At 44.5% G+C, this 18,720-nt stretch overlaps 1 protein-coding gene across 1 annotated transcript in view; it reads left to right on the top strand.

The window, feature by feature from the left end:
• The window catches only part of LIMCH1 (LIM and calponin homology domains 1), a 990,782-nt gene that overhangs the window by 957,534 nt on the left and 14,528 nt on the right, over positions 1-18,720 (top strand). The window contains exons 30-31 of the mRNA XM_078678256.1: positions 9,012-9,089; positions 18,376-18,484. Of these exons, the coding sequence (XP_078534382.1) occupies positions 9,012-9,089; positions 18,376-18,484 (187 nt within the window). The remainder of the gene's footprint in view (positions 1-9,011; positions 9,090-18,375; positions 18,485-18,720) is intronic.

The raw sequence follows: 18,720 nt of genomic DNA, 5'->3' as shown, positions 1-18,720 counted from the left end.
CACAGAATTGACTCATTTTGGCAAGCATATTATAATATGATATAAAACCCAGAAACTTACACACATGTGAAATTAGAAGTTTTCTAAACGAATCCCTTTTAGTGAACCCCTGCTCCATTCTTCTGAAGTCCAGGTGATCCTATTAAGTGGGTACAAATGGTGTCTGTTTAGGCCTTCATGCCATTCGATTTTGTGCAGCGTTCTTCTAGAAACCAACGAGCAGTCATAATGCACTGAAGCCTTGCCAGAAATTGGGGACTTAATGTGGACGGATTGACCACTACCAACTTTTCTTGGCAGCTATGGCACAAGCAAGAGGCAATCCCCAGAGAAGTGTGAAGTTCAAGCGGGACCAACCGTTTCAAGTAAAGACCACGACACAGTAACATTCTCAATCCGATTTCGAAAAGTAGAAAACCGTTTAATGAGCAAAAAGGCACCAAAATCAAATCATTAAAATTGGTTAAGGGGAGCCAAAGATGTGACTACTGAAAGTTTTAAGACAAAACTGCATAGAGAAAATAAAGCACTATTCAAAACAACAGTTCGCAGGAGCTATTTGAGAGTAACAGTGATGGAGCAGAGGTCAGATGCACCAAGTATGTTTCCCTAATCAAAACCTTTACCTTTAAAGTCAGTCTCTGAAATGGAAGTAACATTTTTCCAGTGGGGCAGATTCCAGGTTGTGGTTAAAGAGGTTCCCTTATATCGTTATCATGTTTGTGTAAGTCGTTGGTTTCGACACCTAATGTTTTGAGCGAAACAAATCAGGATTTTGTGGCAGGCAAGGGTGCTTCATTGGTTGGCTACATTTACTGCCTCCCCATAGCCCGAGGTTTTGCCTTCAGACCTACTCATCTTTTTTGGAAGTTAAAATCCTCTATCGTTGTAAGTCTGTAAGCTGTTTTTAGGCAGGGCTGCGTGAGGCCGAATACCTTTACTACGAGGCCCCACTGAACCAGTTTTAAGTGCAGCAAACAGCTCATAAAGGGATAAATCTGGTTTATTTTCCCTCCTTCAGTGCGACTTGACTGGGCAAGACTCAGCAGCTGGTCCTGGATCTTTGAAGGTGGAAAAAATAATAAGTCACACTTTCCTCCAATTGCGGTAAAAGTTACTTTAGATCACTCCTTCAACACTCAGCGTGCCTGGGCAGGGATCTGTACAACAGTTCTCTCTCTGGCAATGTCTTGTCTTGTAGACAGGAGTGCTCCTGCTTTTTTGTGTGCAAGGAAACAGGAGGCCAACAACTTGACCACTGGTGACCATTGGAGAGCGTTTCCAGTCTCTGGTTGCCAGCAGGAGTCCTTGAGTGAGTCCTCTGTTTCAGTACAAGTTCTCTTTCTTTCAGCAGGCCCATATCTTTTCATATGGAGTCTTCCCAGATCCAAGAGTCTTCTCAGAAGGTGGTGGTTAAGGTGTCTGATATATTCTGTACACAAGTTCGTAAAAGTCTGAGTTGGCCATTGATTACAATTTTGAAAAATACATATGAAATAACTTTGAAAAAATGTGCTAGTATTTTCTCAGGCGGAGATATAAAATGCAATATTTTATTCACATAAAGGCATGTTCGATGGAAAATGTAGCCGAACCCACGGAGTGAAATAGGTTTTAGGCTTTCATATACTTTGAGGGTACTCTATTTAAAAATATAGTGTGCCACTTAATTATATCTTAGGTATGGTTCTTGATCCACTGAATCAGACGGGAGGCAGAGAACGGTTGGCGTATGATAGACAACACTATGATGGCGAGACACGTCTTGGTGGTGCCCTAGTGGCCCACAGTGCAGATGGCAAACACCCCTTACAAATCTCCAGTGACAAGGGCCACCCTAGAGATATGGAGCAAGTTAGCAATTAAGGAAAGGCTCGCCCTTTACACCACTCTGGGCAAATATAGATTTAACCCATAGACTAGACAGAGTAGGTGAGGGTGCAAGACTCTCAAAGACCTGTTCGACGAGGGCACATCAAATAGTTTGAGCAACTGAAAACAGAATAGGTCCTCCGGGAAACTGAACGCTTGCGATACCTGCAATTGCACTATTGGCTTCTTGACCCTGAAAGTGACCAGGGCCCAAATCCCCTTTGAGGAATACCTTCTGACTTGCACTGGGAATACGCATGCCATTTCTAAAATATAAAGTATCCTTAACCTTTGGCAGGAGGGTGTGCCTGGAAGAAAGGAGTTACAAATGTCCTGCATTGCGTATCACTGGTAGATCATTTTATTCCGTGTGAACAACTTCACTTCTCACACAAAGGGCAAGTAAACAATGTTCGAAATCTTCTACAGATGACACTGCACCCCAGCACGGTTAGCCCAGACTAGAAGAAGGGGGCAATCACACTGGTGGAGGAGATGTGGAGAGGTTGGAACTCCTTTGGTCCTGCCCTAAAATAATACCATTCTGGAACTCAGTCTAGGCAGTAATAGAACACATTGAGTATACAACTGACCAAATGCCCAATGGTGGTGCTATTGGGCTGCCCAGAAGCAGACTGACCCTTCTGGGAAGGAAAGGCGGTCTTATCTCCCACTTTTTACAAATAACTCTTTCCTTCTGGGGACAGCAGCTGGCCGCCACAGAACACAAGTGGACCGAAAAGCACCAGAGAGGAGGAAAAGACTTCACGAGAGAATGGAGCTATCTCCTTGACGTTTTCAGCTAGAACTATATAGCAGAGATCTTCAAACTTTTTTGATCTGAGCCCCCATAAGCAAAATGTTTTGAAGTGGCTAAAAAAGGGGGAGTTAGAGGGGCAGAACTGAGCCCTGGGGACGGAGCTGATGAGATCCTTTCAGGGATATTTTTCTGCAACTCATAAACCACACTATATGTGTAACTTAAAACTGTTTAAATATATCAAAATATTGAACGGTACCTGCTGTACTAATGGTAATTGCAGCCCTGAGAACAGGCTGTCTCCTCTGCCTCTTACTCTCCTTCCCCTCATACCTGGCTATCACTCCAATCTTGAAAGTCACTCTCTGTCTCTGAGAAAAAATTAGCTCCAATATGTTGCCCCCCCTTTGTAGCAAGAGTGCCCGTTGCCCTAACACTAGCAAGGAAAACGACCCCCCAGTGCTCGTTTTGGAAAGGCAGACAGTCTTAATTGTGATGCAATGGGCCCCTCAGTCCTTGGTCCCAGTGCCACTGCTCCTGCTTCACTAATGATAGTTACTGCCTTGCGAAACAGGCAGTCTTCACTACCATTTAAAAAAAAACATGGGCCTCATCTTGCCCCGCCCCTTTCTGCCATCTCTCTGAGACCCAGCTAAGGTGTCTCCTCTGCTTCAGTTTTCACCTCTGTCTGGCCATTTGTCCAAGGCCCAAAGCAACAGTGGTACAGCAAATGTGTATTGGGACCTAATGCAATCAAGGAAGCGTAGTACAACAGCCATAACTGGGGTTTAGTTGACCCTACTCCCTCATGGGCCCTGGTGTGATTTGACCTGCAGCACTATGGATCCCTCCAGCCCTGCAAAGCAGGCAATGTCCTTTGCCACCCCACTGGGTGATCACTCCTAGGCCCTAACTCAGAACAAGGCTGTCTGTCCCATCTATAGAAAACAAATAAGAGGATAAAGTCCCACCTCTCTCCCCATGTTGCTTGGGCCCTGTTCCCTGTGTCCAAGGGTTGACTATGCCCCTAATGCTAGCTAGGAAAATGCCTCCCACCCCCTTTTTGCTACTAAGAATGCAAACATTGTGCATGGTGGCCCCTCACAAACCTGGCCCCAGTGTCACAGCACCTGCTGTACAAATGACCCTTGGACAAAAAAAGGAGCCCAATAACTCCCACTTTTCTCAAGGCATCTCTCTGAGGAACCTGTGCCTGTCATTTATAAACTAAATATATTACCCATAATATAGCTCCCCTTTTCTGTGCCATCTCGTTGACGCTATCCAAGAATCTCACTACTTTCCCCATTCTCCTAGGCCATTAATCTGAGTCCCAAGAGTTCCAGGAGATCAGAGCTCTGCGATTGAGCGTGACCCTGCTAGCCTCCTCACTTTCACCCCCTTGACTTGACGTTAAAGGACATCTGCATGTAAACAGAGTTCGAAGTGGACGGAATCTTTGGGGACCCACCTGTCCATGCTTTTTTACCTTACCAAAAGCAGTGTCTATACTTTTCATTAAAAAAAAAACCCATCCCTGAACAGTTAATGTGGCCCTTGAGGTGCCTTTGTGTGAAAGCGAAGGGAGAGCGAAGTTGGAGTGGGGTGGGGTTTTTAGGTGCTGTGACGGCCAGGAAGCGACAGGGAGCTAATGAAGAAACCACCCTTCTCACTAGGGTGCCTTCTAACTGAAAAAAATGTGAATGTTTGGAAGTGGTTACTCAACAAATGTGTAAAGACTTCTTGGGAGCCAGCATAGGCTTTAATTGATGGAGTCACTTAAAGCTTCAGGGTGACAATAATTTATTCTTTCTGATACTTAATGTCGGGGTATTATAAGCTGAGTTCTAGAAAGTGTACTTTTAATGGACACTTATATAAAATGTTTGCCCTGGGTACAGCTTACCTATTAATAAAATATGCAAGTTAAAAGCACTTGTTTTATCTTAAAACACTCAATCATGTTGCAGCAGCTTACCTTATATTGTGTATAATACACAATTAAAATAATGACTTCCATATTCATAGTGCTTTCTCTTCCCGACAGGGACCTTGTAGCACTTTAAATACACAAGTCGCTGTTACCCACATCTGCAGTGATCACATTAACCAAATGAAATGTCATAACATAAAATATTATATTTCCAACCAATTAGCTTAACTTACATTTATTTTTTGTTTAGGGTTTCTGCATTATTTTATATAAAGTTAACTGAAAGTGAAAAACAAAACACTTGAAGAATTTGTTATCTTTTTGGCCACGTTTTTGACCCTGCCACCACCTGAGTGCGATGGTGGGAGGGTCAAAAACGTGGCTAAAAAGAGCAAAATATTCTATATCATATTTTTCACTTCCAGTTAACTGCAAGATAATGCAGAAACCTTAAGTGAAAAATAAATGCAAGTTAAGATAACCTGTTGAACATTCTTTACTTTACAAAATCTCCCATTTATATTTTTTTCATCACTTCAAAGTCTGCATGTAAATGAAGACAGCTTAGAAACGCGCCAAGACGCACTAACAGGCTATCTTCATTTACGAGTAGTTGTTCAGGTGTTTGTGCCTCCCTGAGAATGCAGCCACGGACCCCTAGAGGGGCACGCCACCACAGTTTAAAGGTCTCTTCTAAAAAGAATTATCATGTCCTTAGAGACTTTAAGTGTGAGAATCCTAGATCGCTCTAAACTTTATGACTCTTATTCCATAACTCAATAGCAGAAAATACACTATCACCGTTTGTATAGCCTAGTTTACAGTGGGTGAATAGAATGGACCTCAGCGGCGGGGGCGAGGAGACAACAGATGGCTGGCAGCAATATTGGGGGTAGGGGTGATTTCTGTTACTTTTAAATGTTGACTCACTAAGATTGGTGGTTTTTGTACTAATGAATTAAATGCTATTAAAAGCGCATTTATACCTAATTATATATTAGGTGTCTTGCCTTGTTGCCTTACAAGGTGCAACCCAGCCAGAGCGCAGTAATGCTCTTGGCAGCCATGTCTTTTTGTCTGATACGTGGATGGTGTAAATACACACTGCAGCAGACACATTACATTTAACTGAGCAAACACAAGGAGATGATGGACGTAGCTCAGAAACTTTTCAGACACTCACCCCCAGTCACAGATCTGGGTTGAATCCATCATCATTCTTTAGCTCACTTCGCCGCCCCAGTTCAGACCCTTGCTCACCTTGCCACTGGATTCAAGCTAGCCTGACTGATGAGTGGTGTTACCCGGAAGCCAGTCCCAGGATGCTTGTTTTCGGTCCAGGGAAGTCCTGGCTTGACAGTTTGGTCTGCACTGTTCCCATGAGGCACAGGGTCAAGACTGATTTGCATATGGCTGGGTCTGATCTGGGGTGACGAAGTGAGCTAAAGAACGATGATGGATTCAACCCAGATCTGTGACTGGGGGTGAGTGTCTGAAAAGTTTCAGTTCTTCGTCCCATCATCTCCTTGTGTTTAAATTACATTTAACTCCCATGATATTGGTACATGATCTGTGCCATCTACTAAGGTTTATAAAGGAAAGTTAAATAGACCAATCGAGTTGAACCACTTTTAGTTCCAGAACACACAACCTGTGTCAGTGAATAGCAATGTAACAGTGAACAAAGTCCTAATACCAGTAAAAATAGTGCTGAGTAAAAGGCTGCAAATCTGTTGTGACCATGCAGAAATGTCAAATTTGTGACCAGCATCTAGTCCATTGCTGCATATTTACATCAAACGTGGTTTTCCAGTTTCCCTTTCTTCAAGCACTAGTTTGTACCAGGCTAAAGGATTACTTGAGACACAGCTTCCATTTGAACCAGCAATAATGAATTCATATGACTGACTTTACAAAACTTTCAAGGAGTTTCAAGAGTGAGCGTTTTCCTTTTGTCAATTTCCTTTACTCCTTGAAAGATTTTAAGAAGGCGTCATCTTAGCCTTCTACTACTGCTACCCTTGAAATCGCAATGTGGAAAACTTACTATAAAACACTGATTCGAGCTTTGGATTGTCCCACAGTGTTAAATATGTACTGTAATATTGTATGTATGAAAATCTCTTAACATTTGTCCATCCCTTACTGAGTGCTCTTTTTTAGGAAATTTTAGTTTGTAGAGTTCCAATTTTGACAGTGTTCTCATGTGAGACAAAATCAAATTCCTTCGAATGGACGGACAAATGCCAGCATTAATTGTGACCGTACTCCAGTTTTTCCAGGACAACTTGCTTTTGTTATTGACCCTGACAAATGCATTCACTTCAGTCTGCATTTTTGTCCAAGACATTTTTAGGAATGGGAGTCTGGAGTTCTTCATATTTCCTAGGTGCGCCTATTATGAAGTTACTTGTTATATCTTCCTGTTAAGGAAACAGTAGAGCATGCCAGGTTTAAGTTGTTTCCTAGTTTCATGGATTAGTTTACTGATATTGACCTCCAACAGATCATACCTTGGGGATATAAATGCCAGTTGGCAGGATCCCAAGATCTAACGTCTGCTTTAACTTCAACTTGCAGCATGACAGTGATATAAAACAAATTGATTTCTACAAACACAAACGGGTGTGCTTTTTTATAGCTACGGTATATAAATTATCAAACCAGCAGCGTGCACACCAAACTTAATCTCCCATGTAAATAACCGTACAGGGGTATATTTACTTTTTGTCTCAATGGCTGGGCAGTCAGCTATAGCAATTTATTGAGGAGGACCTATCCCTAAATTGAAATAATGAATTTAGTACTACATTCACTATGTTTTAGGTGAAAGGCGAAAATCGAAATAAACATAACCCCAGCAGCCCACCATACAAAAGTAGAACTACTCTCCCTGTAATATGCACAAGCCCTAGACCCTGCCCCCAAATAAAGGAGACCTTACATGGAAAAAAAGTTCCGCCGTCTCATGATACCTCCACCCTAAGTCTTGTGACCCCAAAAACTCTAACACAGTTTTGTGGCATCCTAAATTCTAGGTCCTGCAGTCTCCTAAATATCAAATTCCAATAAGCAAACCATCAATTAGAAGCAGATTTCATCAATACTCAGGAATTAGCTCAATGCATGTCTCCAGTGGGACGCACCATTCCTGCGACCCTTAGGCGTACCACAGACAATGTAATCGAACACATTCTGACACTTGTGAACCCTTCCTGTTGACTTCCTGGGAAGCTGCCGCCAGCAGCTTGGAACAGGCAGACCTCCATGGGCTCTTTCAGCCATGTGCCAGCAATGTTGGGGAAATGCCTAGACACGTATACCCCCTTAGGAGCCACATTCACAGCTGTCTCAGTCGTGTAGCCACACTGTCTAATGTGCTGTCTTGGGATGGCTAGGCAATTTCCTGTTTATGCCGGTATGGTTTTTGTGACTCCAGTATCCAATGGGGTCTCGAATTCTGCATCTGTGCAGATGTATCATGGTTTGCAGATGCCTTTATTAAATTGATTCAGGGTACACTTGTGTGTCTGTTCTCACTTCCCCCTCATCCACAAATTTATGAAAACGTTAAATAACGTACAGGAAATTGTGACTAAGTGTCTTTATACTAGTATGCTGCATTTGCACAGCAGCAATGCACTGTGGTGTGTAACTCACTACTCCCATTTCTCCTATGTTCGTATTTGTATCATTAGTTAATCATCCCACTGAACAAACTAGTTAAACACCTTTAGACGAGTTTTTGGTCACCAGTTCTATAAGTAGTGTTTCATTCAAGGCGAAACACGAAAACATGGCATTTTGGGAGGTTTGGCCTCTCACCTCAATGAAAATGGCCTAAAAAACTAAGTTCAAAAAGCTTATTAAATCTTAGTCATTTCGTAAGTGCAATCACTCCAGAGGAATCTCTTTATGTGCATTGTTTACATGCCAGCTGCTCTCCTGTCCCATAATACCCCATACCACCAATACTCAGGATGGATGCACCTGGGACTCAGACCTCTTCCAACTGTTTCAACGGATATAATATTCTTGACCCTTATTAACTAGTAATCCAAACAAGAAAATTGGTATCGCACCCTGCCCTTAGGTTCATAAATTCGGCAACTGCATTAATCCAGTGCTAGATTGTGGGCTTGTACACTTTTTGGCGGCGGATAGCGACACTCCTCCATTAATCTTAAGGTAGTCTTAAATGGAGGAGGCTTTACTAGAAGTGTGTCAAATGCTAATGAGCAAATTGGCATGTTTAAATAAGTGAATTTAACAAAATCTTCTAGTCTTACAAATCTATATCCTTTTGCATTGCACGTGATGTTAATCTCGTGATGTTAATCTCTGTACACATAGCAGTGCCTGAACAGCACTTTGTATTCCCAGTCATATTTAACTTAGTGCCTCAATATGCATTTCAACTGTATTCATTTTTCATTTGTATTACAGAAATGGATCCCATGAGAATATCAAATCTGGGCTGTCCAGTCCGTGTTCTCCAACGCCACAATGCCACTCACCCGGAAGGTATGAAAGGTTAATAAGAACTGTTGTTTGGTTCCCTTAACAGCCTCAATTCAACCATCATGCAATTAAATCCTTCTCAGCCCATCAGCTAAATCAATGCAAAGAGTTTTCTTTATGTATAATGCATACTTGTTAGCTGTCCTCTTGTCCTTTAACGCCCATCCACGGCCAATGCTCAGACAGGAACTCCAAAAAGAACTATTGATGGACAGAATGCAGAACAATGTCATACATTCACCCCACTACAGAGATCTGAGCCTAAATCCATCGTTTTTTTGCTCACCATGCTATTCCAGTTTGGACCCAGCCATATGCAAATCAGTCTTGACCTTGCGCCCAATGGGAACAGTCCAGCCCGAACTGCCAGGCCAGGTCCTCCCTGGACTGGAAACAAGCATCCTATAACCGGTTTCGTGGTTTCATCGCTCTTCAGCAAGGATACCTTGATTGCAGTGGCATGGAGAGCACGGGACTCACGTCTGAGCATACCCGTCCCACTCAGGGTGACAAATGCAAAAAGAACTATTGATGGACAGAATGCAGAACAATGTCATACATTCACCCCAGTACAGAGATCTGGGCCTAAATCCATCGTCTTTTTGCTCACCATGCCATTCCAGTTTGGACCCAGCCATATGCAAATCATTCTTGACCCTGCGCCCAATGGGCACAAGGTCAAGACTGATTTGCATATAGCCATGTCTGAACTGGGGTGGCGTGGTGAGCAAAATAACGATGGATTAAACCCAGATCTGTGACTGGGGGTGAATGTTTTGCCAATGCTCAACATTCCGTCCATCATCCTGTGTGTTTTGCAGACAGGAACTCCAGCAGGGACTTGTACCCTCATCTGGGACTGGACACCGACCTCCAATTTTGAATGGAACTGAAAATGTTCCCTCAAACTCTTCCCTCGCCAACCTTTTTTTTTATTCATCATATTATTCTGATTGGTTAATTTCTTAATGCGCTTTCCATCAATCCTGACAACTGTTTAGTGACTGCTCAATTTGAATGTGCAGTGTATCAACTTTATAATATATGCTCACATTACTCTGTATTCCTCTTTGCTACATGCATCATGCTACTGGTTTTTAGGGTTTGGTCTCTGCCCTATAAGTACCCTAAATACAATTTAAAAAAATTAAATAGCGGTATCCTTCATGCCCACCCACCGTTTTATACTGTTCTGTAAATCTTAATATAAATTCTTCTATCCCTTTTACCTTTAGTGCTGATTGTATCACTTGATGTAGGAATAGAGAAACCTGACAACAGTTTTATCAAGAAATGTACTTGGAATCTGACTGCCATGTCTTAATATGTTACTCATACTAAACTTAAAAGCATTCTTTTTTTTTGTTGAAACTTTTTATTGAAAATAAAAACAAGAAAACAGAAAAACAAAACATGGTAAGGCATTACAATAGAATTGTGTCACCATTCGGCTCGCGGGGGGGGGGGGGGGTACAAACGTAAATCAGATATCGTTGCTACCAGTAAATCGGGGGGATGGGGGGGGGGGAAAGGAGACCAGAAGTATACAAAACATCTATAATCCTGCGGAGGAAACATCAGGTTGGGAGGAAGACAAGTCAATATCACATTCCGATATGGGGGGGAGCACATATATCACCACGGTATGTGTTCCACTGAGTCCAGATTTTCCCCCATTTGCCAGGTGTGCCACGGGAAACATAAACCGTTTTTTCTCGAAACATGCACCAATCCATGTTTTGTTTCCACACTAGGACTGTCGGAGGCCTCTGGGCGCCCCATAGCTGGGCAATGTCACGCTTGGCGATCATGTTACCCAAGGTCGCCCATCGAAGCTGCGCCATATTGTAATCATTCGGCTCCCAGACGTTCAGCAAGCACCTCCGCACTTCAGGCATCAGCCGTACACCCGTAACCTCACTCATTACCGCATGCACGCGATTCATATATCATCGACCCTGCTGATCCTTATCATGTCCCACCGATCGAATCCCTTCGATTGCCAAAGGGAGCCAAGTTTATCCGAGGCATAGAGTGGAGTAGCCCGGGTCGGTCTGTCAGCCCATCCCGTGGCCGCCGTAGCCCGATACCACACCTGCACCGCTGTTTTAGTGGGACCCGTAAGAGATCTACTGGCTGACGTCGCGTATAATCCCTGTTGTAATCGCCGCCGGGCAGCAACCATTTATCCATCGCAAAGGCCGGGTTTAGTGAATGAGCATAGGTGCCGTGGTTGATGGCCCCTAACTGAGAGGCCCAATAATAGCGACGGATGTCCGGGAGTGCGATGCCGCCATCATACCAAGGGAGCGTGAGCTTCGAAAGGGCAATACGAGAACGGCCCCCCATATCAACTGTCGCTGTAGACATTCAATCTCCCGGAAATACCCAGCTGGTACTACGTCAAGCGTGTTTTGAAGCGCATAGAGAAATCGGGGGAGCGACATCATCTTAAACAACGCCGCTCGACCCAGGGGAGAGAGAGGGAGTCTGTTCCATGTTTCTATATCCGCCCGAAGACGTCAGAGAGGGGGCAACAAATTGCGCTCGTAACGAAGCGTAGGGTCTAGGGTAACAAAGATTCCCAGATATTTGAATCCCTCGAGCACCACCGAGATAGGACATCCACGTGGCAAGAGGGGAGCATCGCCGGAAAGAACATAAACGCAAGATTTTGACCAATTGATGACTAGACCGGAATTTTTACTGAAAGAAGTCAAAACGTCGAAAAGGACGATCAACGACTTCCGGGGCGACGTAAGGTATAAGAGTATATCATCCGCGTACAGAGATATACGGTCTTCAAATTCCGGAGACCATCTAATACCCTTCAAGGATGGTTCCCATCTCAACCAAGCCGCCAATGGCTCTAAGGCAAGAGCAAACAGAAGTGGGGACAGAGGACAGCCCTGGCGCGTACCCCTACCAAGCGCAAAGGAGGCTGAAACACGCCCATTCACCACTACCTGGGTAAAAGGGCCAGCATAAAGCAGCTGCACCCAACGGATAAAGGCGGGCCCAAAACCGAATTTAGAAAGGACCGCCCAAAGATAAGGCCACTCAAGCGTATCAAACGCCATAGTGGCGTCTAGGGACGCCAAGATGGCCGACTCCCGCAGAGTCTCGGCTCGCGCTAGGACTCCATGAAGGCGCCGAAGATTAAGTGCCGTATTGCGATGTGGTATAAAGCCGGATTGGTCCGGGTGAACAAGATCTCCTATAACAGATATCAAACGAGTAGCAAGAACTTTGGCCAGGATCTTAGGTTCAACATTGATCAGGGAAATAGGTCTGAAAGATTTGCAGCGGTCACGCGGCCTACCCTCCTTATGGATAACCACTATGGAGGCCAGCCTTTGATCAGGAGGAAGAGACCCTTTCTCTAGGGATTCCAAAAACATCGATCGCAAATACGGCGCCAGTACGTCGGGACGGAGCTTGTAAAGCTCGATGGGGAGTCCATTAGGGCCCGAGGCCTTCCCGGAGCGAATCGATCGGATAGCGGTCGCAATTTCATCAGCCGTGAGCGGAGCTTCCAGTAGGTCCCGCTCCGGGTCAGACAAGCATGGCAGCGAGATATCGCGGAGAACCAAGCTCCATCGCGTGGCTCCTTCGTTTGAGGCGTAGGCTTATACGCCTCAAACGAAGGAGCCACGCGATGGAGCCGGCTTGAGTGATATTTTAAACCATTATCATATTGGCAAATTTACCTCAAATAACTAGAATCTACCAAGAACATTGACATACTAAGAAAAGAACTGCCATCTTAAATTACCACCCAATTGAAAATAAGGATTATCTACACATTGATGAGAAGCTCATGATTTTTTGCCCTGAAGAAGTCCGTGGAGGACGAAACGCGTTGGCTACATGTTTCGAAGAATTCAATAAAGATTGAACATCAAAAAATACATCCAACGACTCTGCTACTGCTGAATAATCATTGTGTTGAAACTGAAATTCGTATATCATTGTTCAGATTTTTATAATATTTGTTTTGTAGGAATTCCTTTCCTTCCTCCTAAAAGGTAGCAGTCATCGTCTCGCCGGCCCTGCTTTATGACCGCTGGGGATCGGGCCAGATCCTCCCCTGTAAAGCATCCTAAATTTAAAGAAGACCACGCAGTCCAATAGAAAGTTTGTATAAAGAGGCACTGCTGCGTAACAGCTGTGGTTACTGGAAGACCACTGTACATTGCTGCCAAAGCGAGCAGTTTGCTATGGTGAGATCATCGTTTCAGCTCAGGCTGCAAGCTCTTGGATGGAGGAACAACACAGGCAAGGCTTGCTGGAAGATCTACATGTCCTTCACAGCAATACTTGAGGCGATTGCTTGGCTGCTGCAAACACTCCATCCACCTCCTCGTGCTGCAATGCCTCTGCTAAAGGAGCTTTCTGTTGACGTAGCTAAGCAGAAATGTACTATATCAAGAGCACTGCATTAGACCACTTCTACCTCAGTTGCAGTGTTCTTTTTATAGCGTCTACATCATTTTTCCAATGCAAGTGGGTCAGCAACTTATCCTTTCTTTTAATGTATTGTCCTGTTTATTACCCTGTAAAGCCCATCATTTCAGTAATCCGGAGCCTATATCTTGAACACCAGATTTGTGCTCGCAGCACTCGGCTCTTAATACTTACCAGAACCTCCAAGACAAGCGAAGGTCTAATTTAGGATTTCTCCTCCCCGCTAATTACTGCATGACTCAAACCAACCCATCCATTCATTTAATGATCCCTTATCCACAAACCCGCAAATAAATCATCAAATTAAACATGCAATTACTTACTCATTCTGTTTGAAAATCCTGCCACTTCCTTTCCTGTGATCAGAGCAATCATTCTCTCCATGCTGGAAAAGTGTAACTCTCTTTACTTTGGACTCTTCTGCTCCTTATCAACATGCTCCAAGCAATAGGAAACAAAGCGGTAAGGCCCTTATTGAACATAGAGCCCCCTGACCGCATAAGCATCAACTCGGGGAGCGACACCAGCTGCCTGTAGATGGTTAAATGACGTTTAAAACTGTGCATTAATCTAAAAGCTGGCCATGAAAAAGGACCTTCCTGTCTCCGCTCCAGGACCACTGAGAACATTCTTCCTCAGCCGCTCTGATCTTTATACTACTATTCGATGCGACAAGATTCTGACTACAAGAGGGGAGGCTGACATTTCTTGCACCTTGCCCTCCTAACCCTCTGGAACTTTTTCTCTGCTCCACCTCCATCCTCCACTCCCTCTTTTTCGTGCATTTTGAAATGATACTACAGACAGTTATCATTTGATCTTAGAATAAGATATTGAAGGAGAAGTTCATGTAAGTTGGGTGCCATCTGTCTGCATGAAGAGTTTTGCTATGAACTGATGGAACAACCCCATCATGTGTTGAATTTAACAGCCGGAGGACCCGCGTAGCACACATCTCACTGATTTAGATGATTAACACGATGACAGATCCAATAGTTAACTCAGGTTAAGTACATCTATTCCAGTGACGTACGCCGAATACTTACGTTACACAAGCTTTGGAGTAGAAGTGGATCGTTGATGGAAAAGGCTAAGAATGTCTGTGTGCTGACACATTCCTTAACTACACATGCTTGGTCACTTCATTATACATGCCTGGTTTCAAATAGGTCACGTGAATTTTTTTTGTCTTTACATAGTTATGGGGTTAAGTTGTCCCTTGTTCCTCCAGAATTTTCTGTAGAAAATGAAGTTGACATTAGATAGAATTTTTAGAGCGCATTAGAAATGACCGCATTCTTTTTATTTGAATCTGTTCATTTATGAATATCGGAGTTGTAGATCAGTGATACCACTGATCTATAACTCCAAAAGACCAGAAAATCCCAGGGTGTTAACAAAATATTTAGAATAAACTCTTCACAGTAAAATCACCACTTATGCATCACTGAGGCACAAATGTACACTCATAGGGCGAAATGATGAAGACGGTTGAGAGACAAAAGAAAACATCTTATCAAACCACCCCTGCCTTGAATTGAACAGTCCGCTTTCAGGGGAGCAAATACAAGGAGTCTGTCTCTATGTAGGAAAATGTTGGTTTTGTCCTTAAAATACTTGGGTACTCAAAGATGACCAGCTGCTTCTTTCTATTTGATGTCAAAAGGGGTACGGAATGAGGGGGCATGTTCAAGGAAACTTTTTTTTTGGGGATATATTTATTTTGATTGGGATTTATAGAGATAACAGATGTCAATTATCACAACTTCAAAACAGGGGTTGAGGAAAGGGGGCGGGAATAGGCGAGAGTATGGAATGAGAGTGGGATGGAGGGGATAAGCACGATTTAATATGAAGTACAGTATTAACAGCATCAAGGCAGTTCCTCCCTCACATGTTCACCGAGTAACACAAAACAGCCCTTAGGGCCGAAACCTTCAACAATGCACTATGCTGCCCAAGTCAGAGATACAGAAACAGCGTTGTGGGGGAGGCCAGGTATCAGGTCTCGTGACTGGGGATGAGGCAGCTGTGGCCTTGTCGTGAAATTGGGGGAGCGTGTCATGGCAGAGGGCAGCAGGCTGACCTAGAGTGCAATTTTCTGTGGCGATAGCACGGGTGTATCCCTGCAGAGCATATATGTGAGAAATGGTTCCAAAATATCTTTAGGGCTGAATCATGGGGCATGCTGTCACAGAAGTTAGACATATGTTTCTGACAATACACCGTGTCTCACAGCCAAACGGCCAGAGCGAGGGAAGTTCGTCTGCACCAGTGAATGGCCTCACGTCTCTTAGCCAAGAAAAAAAGGATGTCGGTTAGGCGGCGGGAGCCCGCAGGGACATCTTTGACATAACCCAGGAGGGCCACTAGGGCGGCGAAAAGTATAGTATGACTATTAATATCTCTTATAAGGGAGAGTACCCCTCCCAAAACGTACATTTGGGCATCCGCATGCCAGGTGCAGGAAGATGGCTTGTGGAGAGGCGCACCTCATGCATCAGCAACAAGCCCAATGTTGAGAAGATGTCAGGTTTCATAGAGGTGGTGTAGGAACTTAAAATGAATAATTTTCTGCCTGTAGTTGAGCGACAGTAATGCTGTCTGAACACAGCAGTATATCCACTGGGCATCCGTGATGGGGAGGGGGTCTGTATCCATTAGCCAAGTCATGCGGGCTGTCGGTGTGGTGACTGGCGCGAATGTCTGAATGACAGAGTATAGTCTAGTGACTAGCTTGCATGGTGAAGAATTGGTCAATGTATGCTCCAAGGCTGGAAGTGTCGTAGGAGGTGCAGGTAAACTGTTATATATATAGTGCGACAGGTGCCCCGGATTTGATGGTACAGAAGCACCGCCAAGGCAGTGGTGCGGGAAGTGGATAATGTCACAAAAGGGGAAAGAAATTCATCCTCTGGATAGAGATTAGAGACAACCCCAAGGCCCTGCTCTTGGGCACACATTCTGTCACCCGCACACATCAAGGGGGGCAGCCTGGGATTACACCCGAGTGAAATAGAAGGTGCGTATAGATGAGGTATTTTCGCATTTCGCAATTGTCCCATGCCCATCTCACGCATCCACCGGTGTCCACCTCTGCCGTGGGGGGTCCTGTAGGGTAAATAAAGGGCACTGCTGAGTGGCCAGGGCGCCTCTCAGTCTGCCTCAACCGTCAAGTGAAGTTGGAAGGGCGTCTGTATAGCCAATAATGCAGATATTGCGCCTGGGCGCATAGAGCGTCATATCAGGTGTGCCAAGGCCACCCTGGGTGAGCAGTATTGTTAGGCTCTCTCACTTAATGTGTCGCTATTTGCCTGCCTAGGTGAGTTTAATTAAAATGGAGCGCAAACGGTACAGAACTTGGGTTGTGAAGGAGACGGGCACGTTAAGAAAAAGGCATAAAAACGTAGATAGGATGCCCATCTTCGTGATCGCTATTTATCCATCCAGCCACAAAGGCAGGCGGGTCCAAATTGGAACTCTGTCTTCAAACCAGGACATCATGCGGCCGTAATTAGGCCTCCAGAGTTTATGCAGATTGCGACTTCGCCAGATCTCCAGGTATCACACTAGCCCAGCTGCCCACTTGAACTGGTATTTTTATGGGGAAATGCTGTGTGCCATCAGTGAGGGGGGAATAATATAGATTTTGACCAATTGATCAGAATACCAGAGAAGCCACCAAAGCGAATGATCTTGCGGGTCAGTAGGGCCAGGTTCTCTTGCCGATTCTGGTCACAATTGGCATGATGTCATAACTGAGCCGCCAATGGCTCTATTGCTTTATTTTGTATTTTTTTTTCATATCAGCACACAGCTACCCAAAAGGGTTTCACGGCGCTGCACAGGAACAGCCAGGAATAGAGCAGCCTATTGGCTGAAGAGCCATGTTTTCAAGGATCTGGGGAATGCAAGAAAGTTAGGTTGCATACGGAGAGGTAGAGGAAGGGTATTCCATAGGGTGGGGCCTAAGTAGGAAAAGGAGAGGCCCCCATGCGGGACAGCCTAATTTTAGGGACTCGAAATTTTTCAAGGGTGGAGGATCTAAGACTACGGGAGGGAACATAGGGACAAGCCAAAGGTAGCAAGTAGCTAGGTGACTGTGAATGCTTAATGTGAAACATGTAGGTCAGGGCTTTGAACTTAACCAGTTTCTCTAAAGGCAGCCAGTGGAGGTCCGCCAACAGTCCGGAAGTGAGTGAAAATTTGGGAGCGTGGCAGAGAAGTCTAGCCGCGGAGTTTTGAACACGCTGTACCTTTCGTGTTATCTCTTTTGGCAAAGAGGAGGGGCGAGAATGGGCACTCCTGCCGAGTACCACCGGGAACGGGCCAGACAGTACACTATTGAGCAACACGTGGGCAGTGGGTGAAGTATAAAGGAGGCGTATCTGACAAAAAAAAATCTGGAGCTTAGGCAAAGCAGCTCTAACAGTGTGACTAGATAGGTCCATTCAAGAGAATCGAATGTCTGCGTAGCATGGAGGAGGGTGGCGACTGCTGACACCTGGGGGTCTAGATGCTGCATGGTCGCAAAGATGGTACGTATGTTGTGGGAAGTTGAGCGGCCAAGATTAACCCGGATTGGCCTGACTATTGTGGAGAGCAACGACAAAGGTGGGCCAGAATTTCAGTGAAAATCTTATTGTCCCCATTAATCACGGGTAAAGGCCTATAGGAGTCACAATACTGCACTCAAGGTGCGCATGGTCAAGCCGTCATCAAAATATGCTGTTAAATCGCTGACCGAGCAAACAGAATGTGTTGGTGTGAACAGTGGTGTGCCCTCCTGTACATATTTGTTTGTGTCTTTTCTTTCTACTAGGGCTGTCAGTGGAAAGAAACTGTGCTCTACTTGTCAACTTCCTCTTGGTAAAGGAGCTGCCATGATCATAGAAACACTCAGTCTTTATTTCCACATACAGTGCTTTCAGGTAGGTTTGTCTGACTTGTTCGTTTCGGTGGTGGAAAACGCCTTTAACAATTGAATTTATTTAGAAGTTTCGTATTTTGTGATGAAGCCCTAGTTTTCTACAAGATCTTTTTGTCTCCAAAGGGGTTTAATCCGAATATTTTCTGATACATTGTCTCAGTCTCTCATTTTTTGCATTTTCAATGCAAGAAAATATATGTCAAAAGATAACAAAATGGGATGAAAGTGCTTGATTCC

This window comes from Lissotriton helveticus, chromosome 2_2 (genome assembly GCF_964261635.1).
Source record: "Lissotriton helveticus chromosome 2_2, aLisHel1.1, whole genome shotgun sequence".
In the NCBI taxonomy this organism is placed as follows: Eukaryota; Metazoa; Chordata; class Amphibia; order Caudata; family Salamandridae; genus Lissotriton; species Lissotriton helveticus.
The sequence above is the reverse complement of the archived record's forward strand: the minus strand, read 5'-3'. Positions and strand labels throughout refer to the sequence as shown.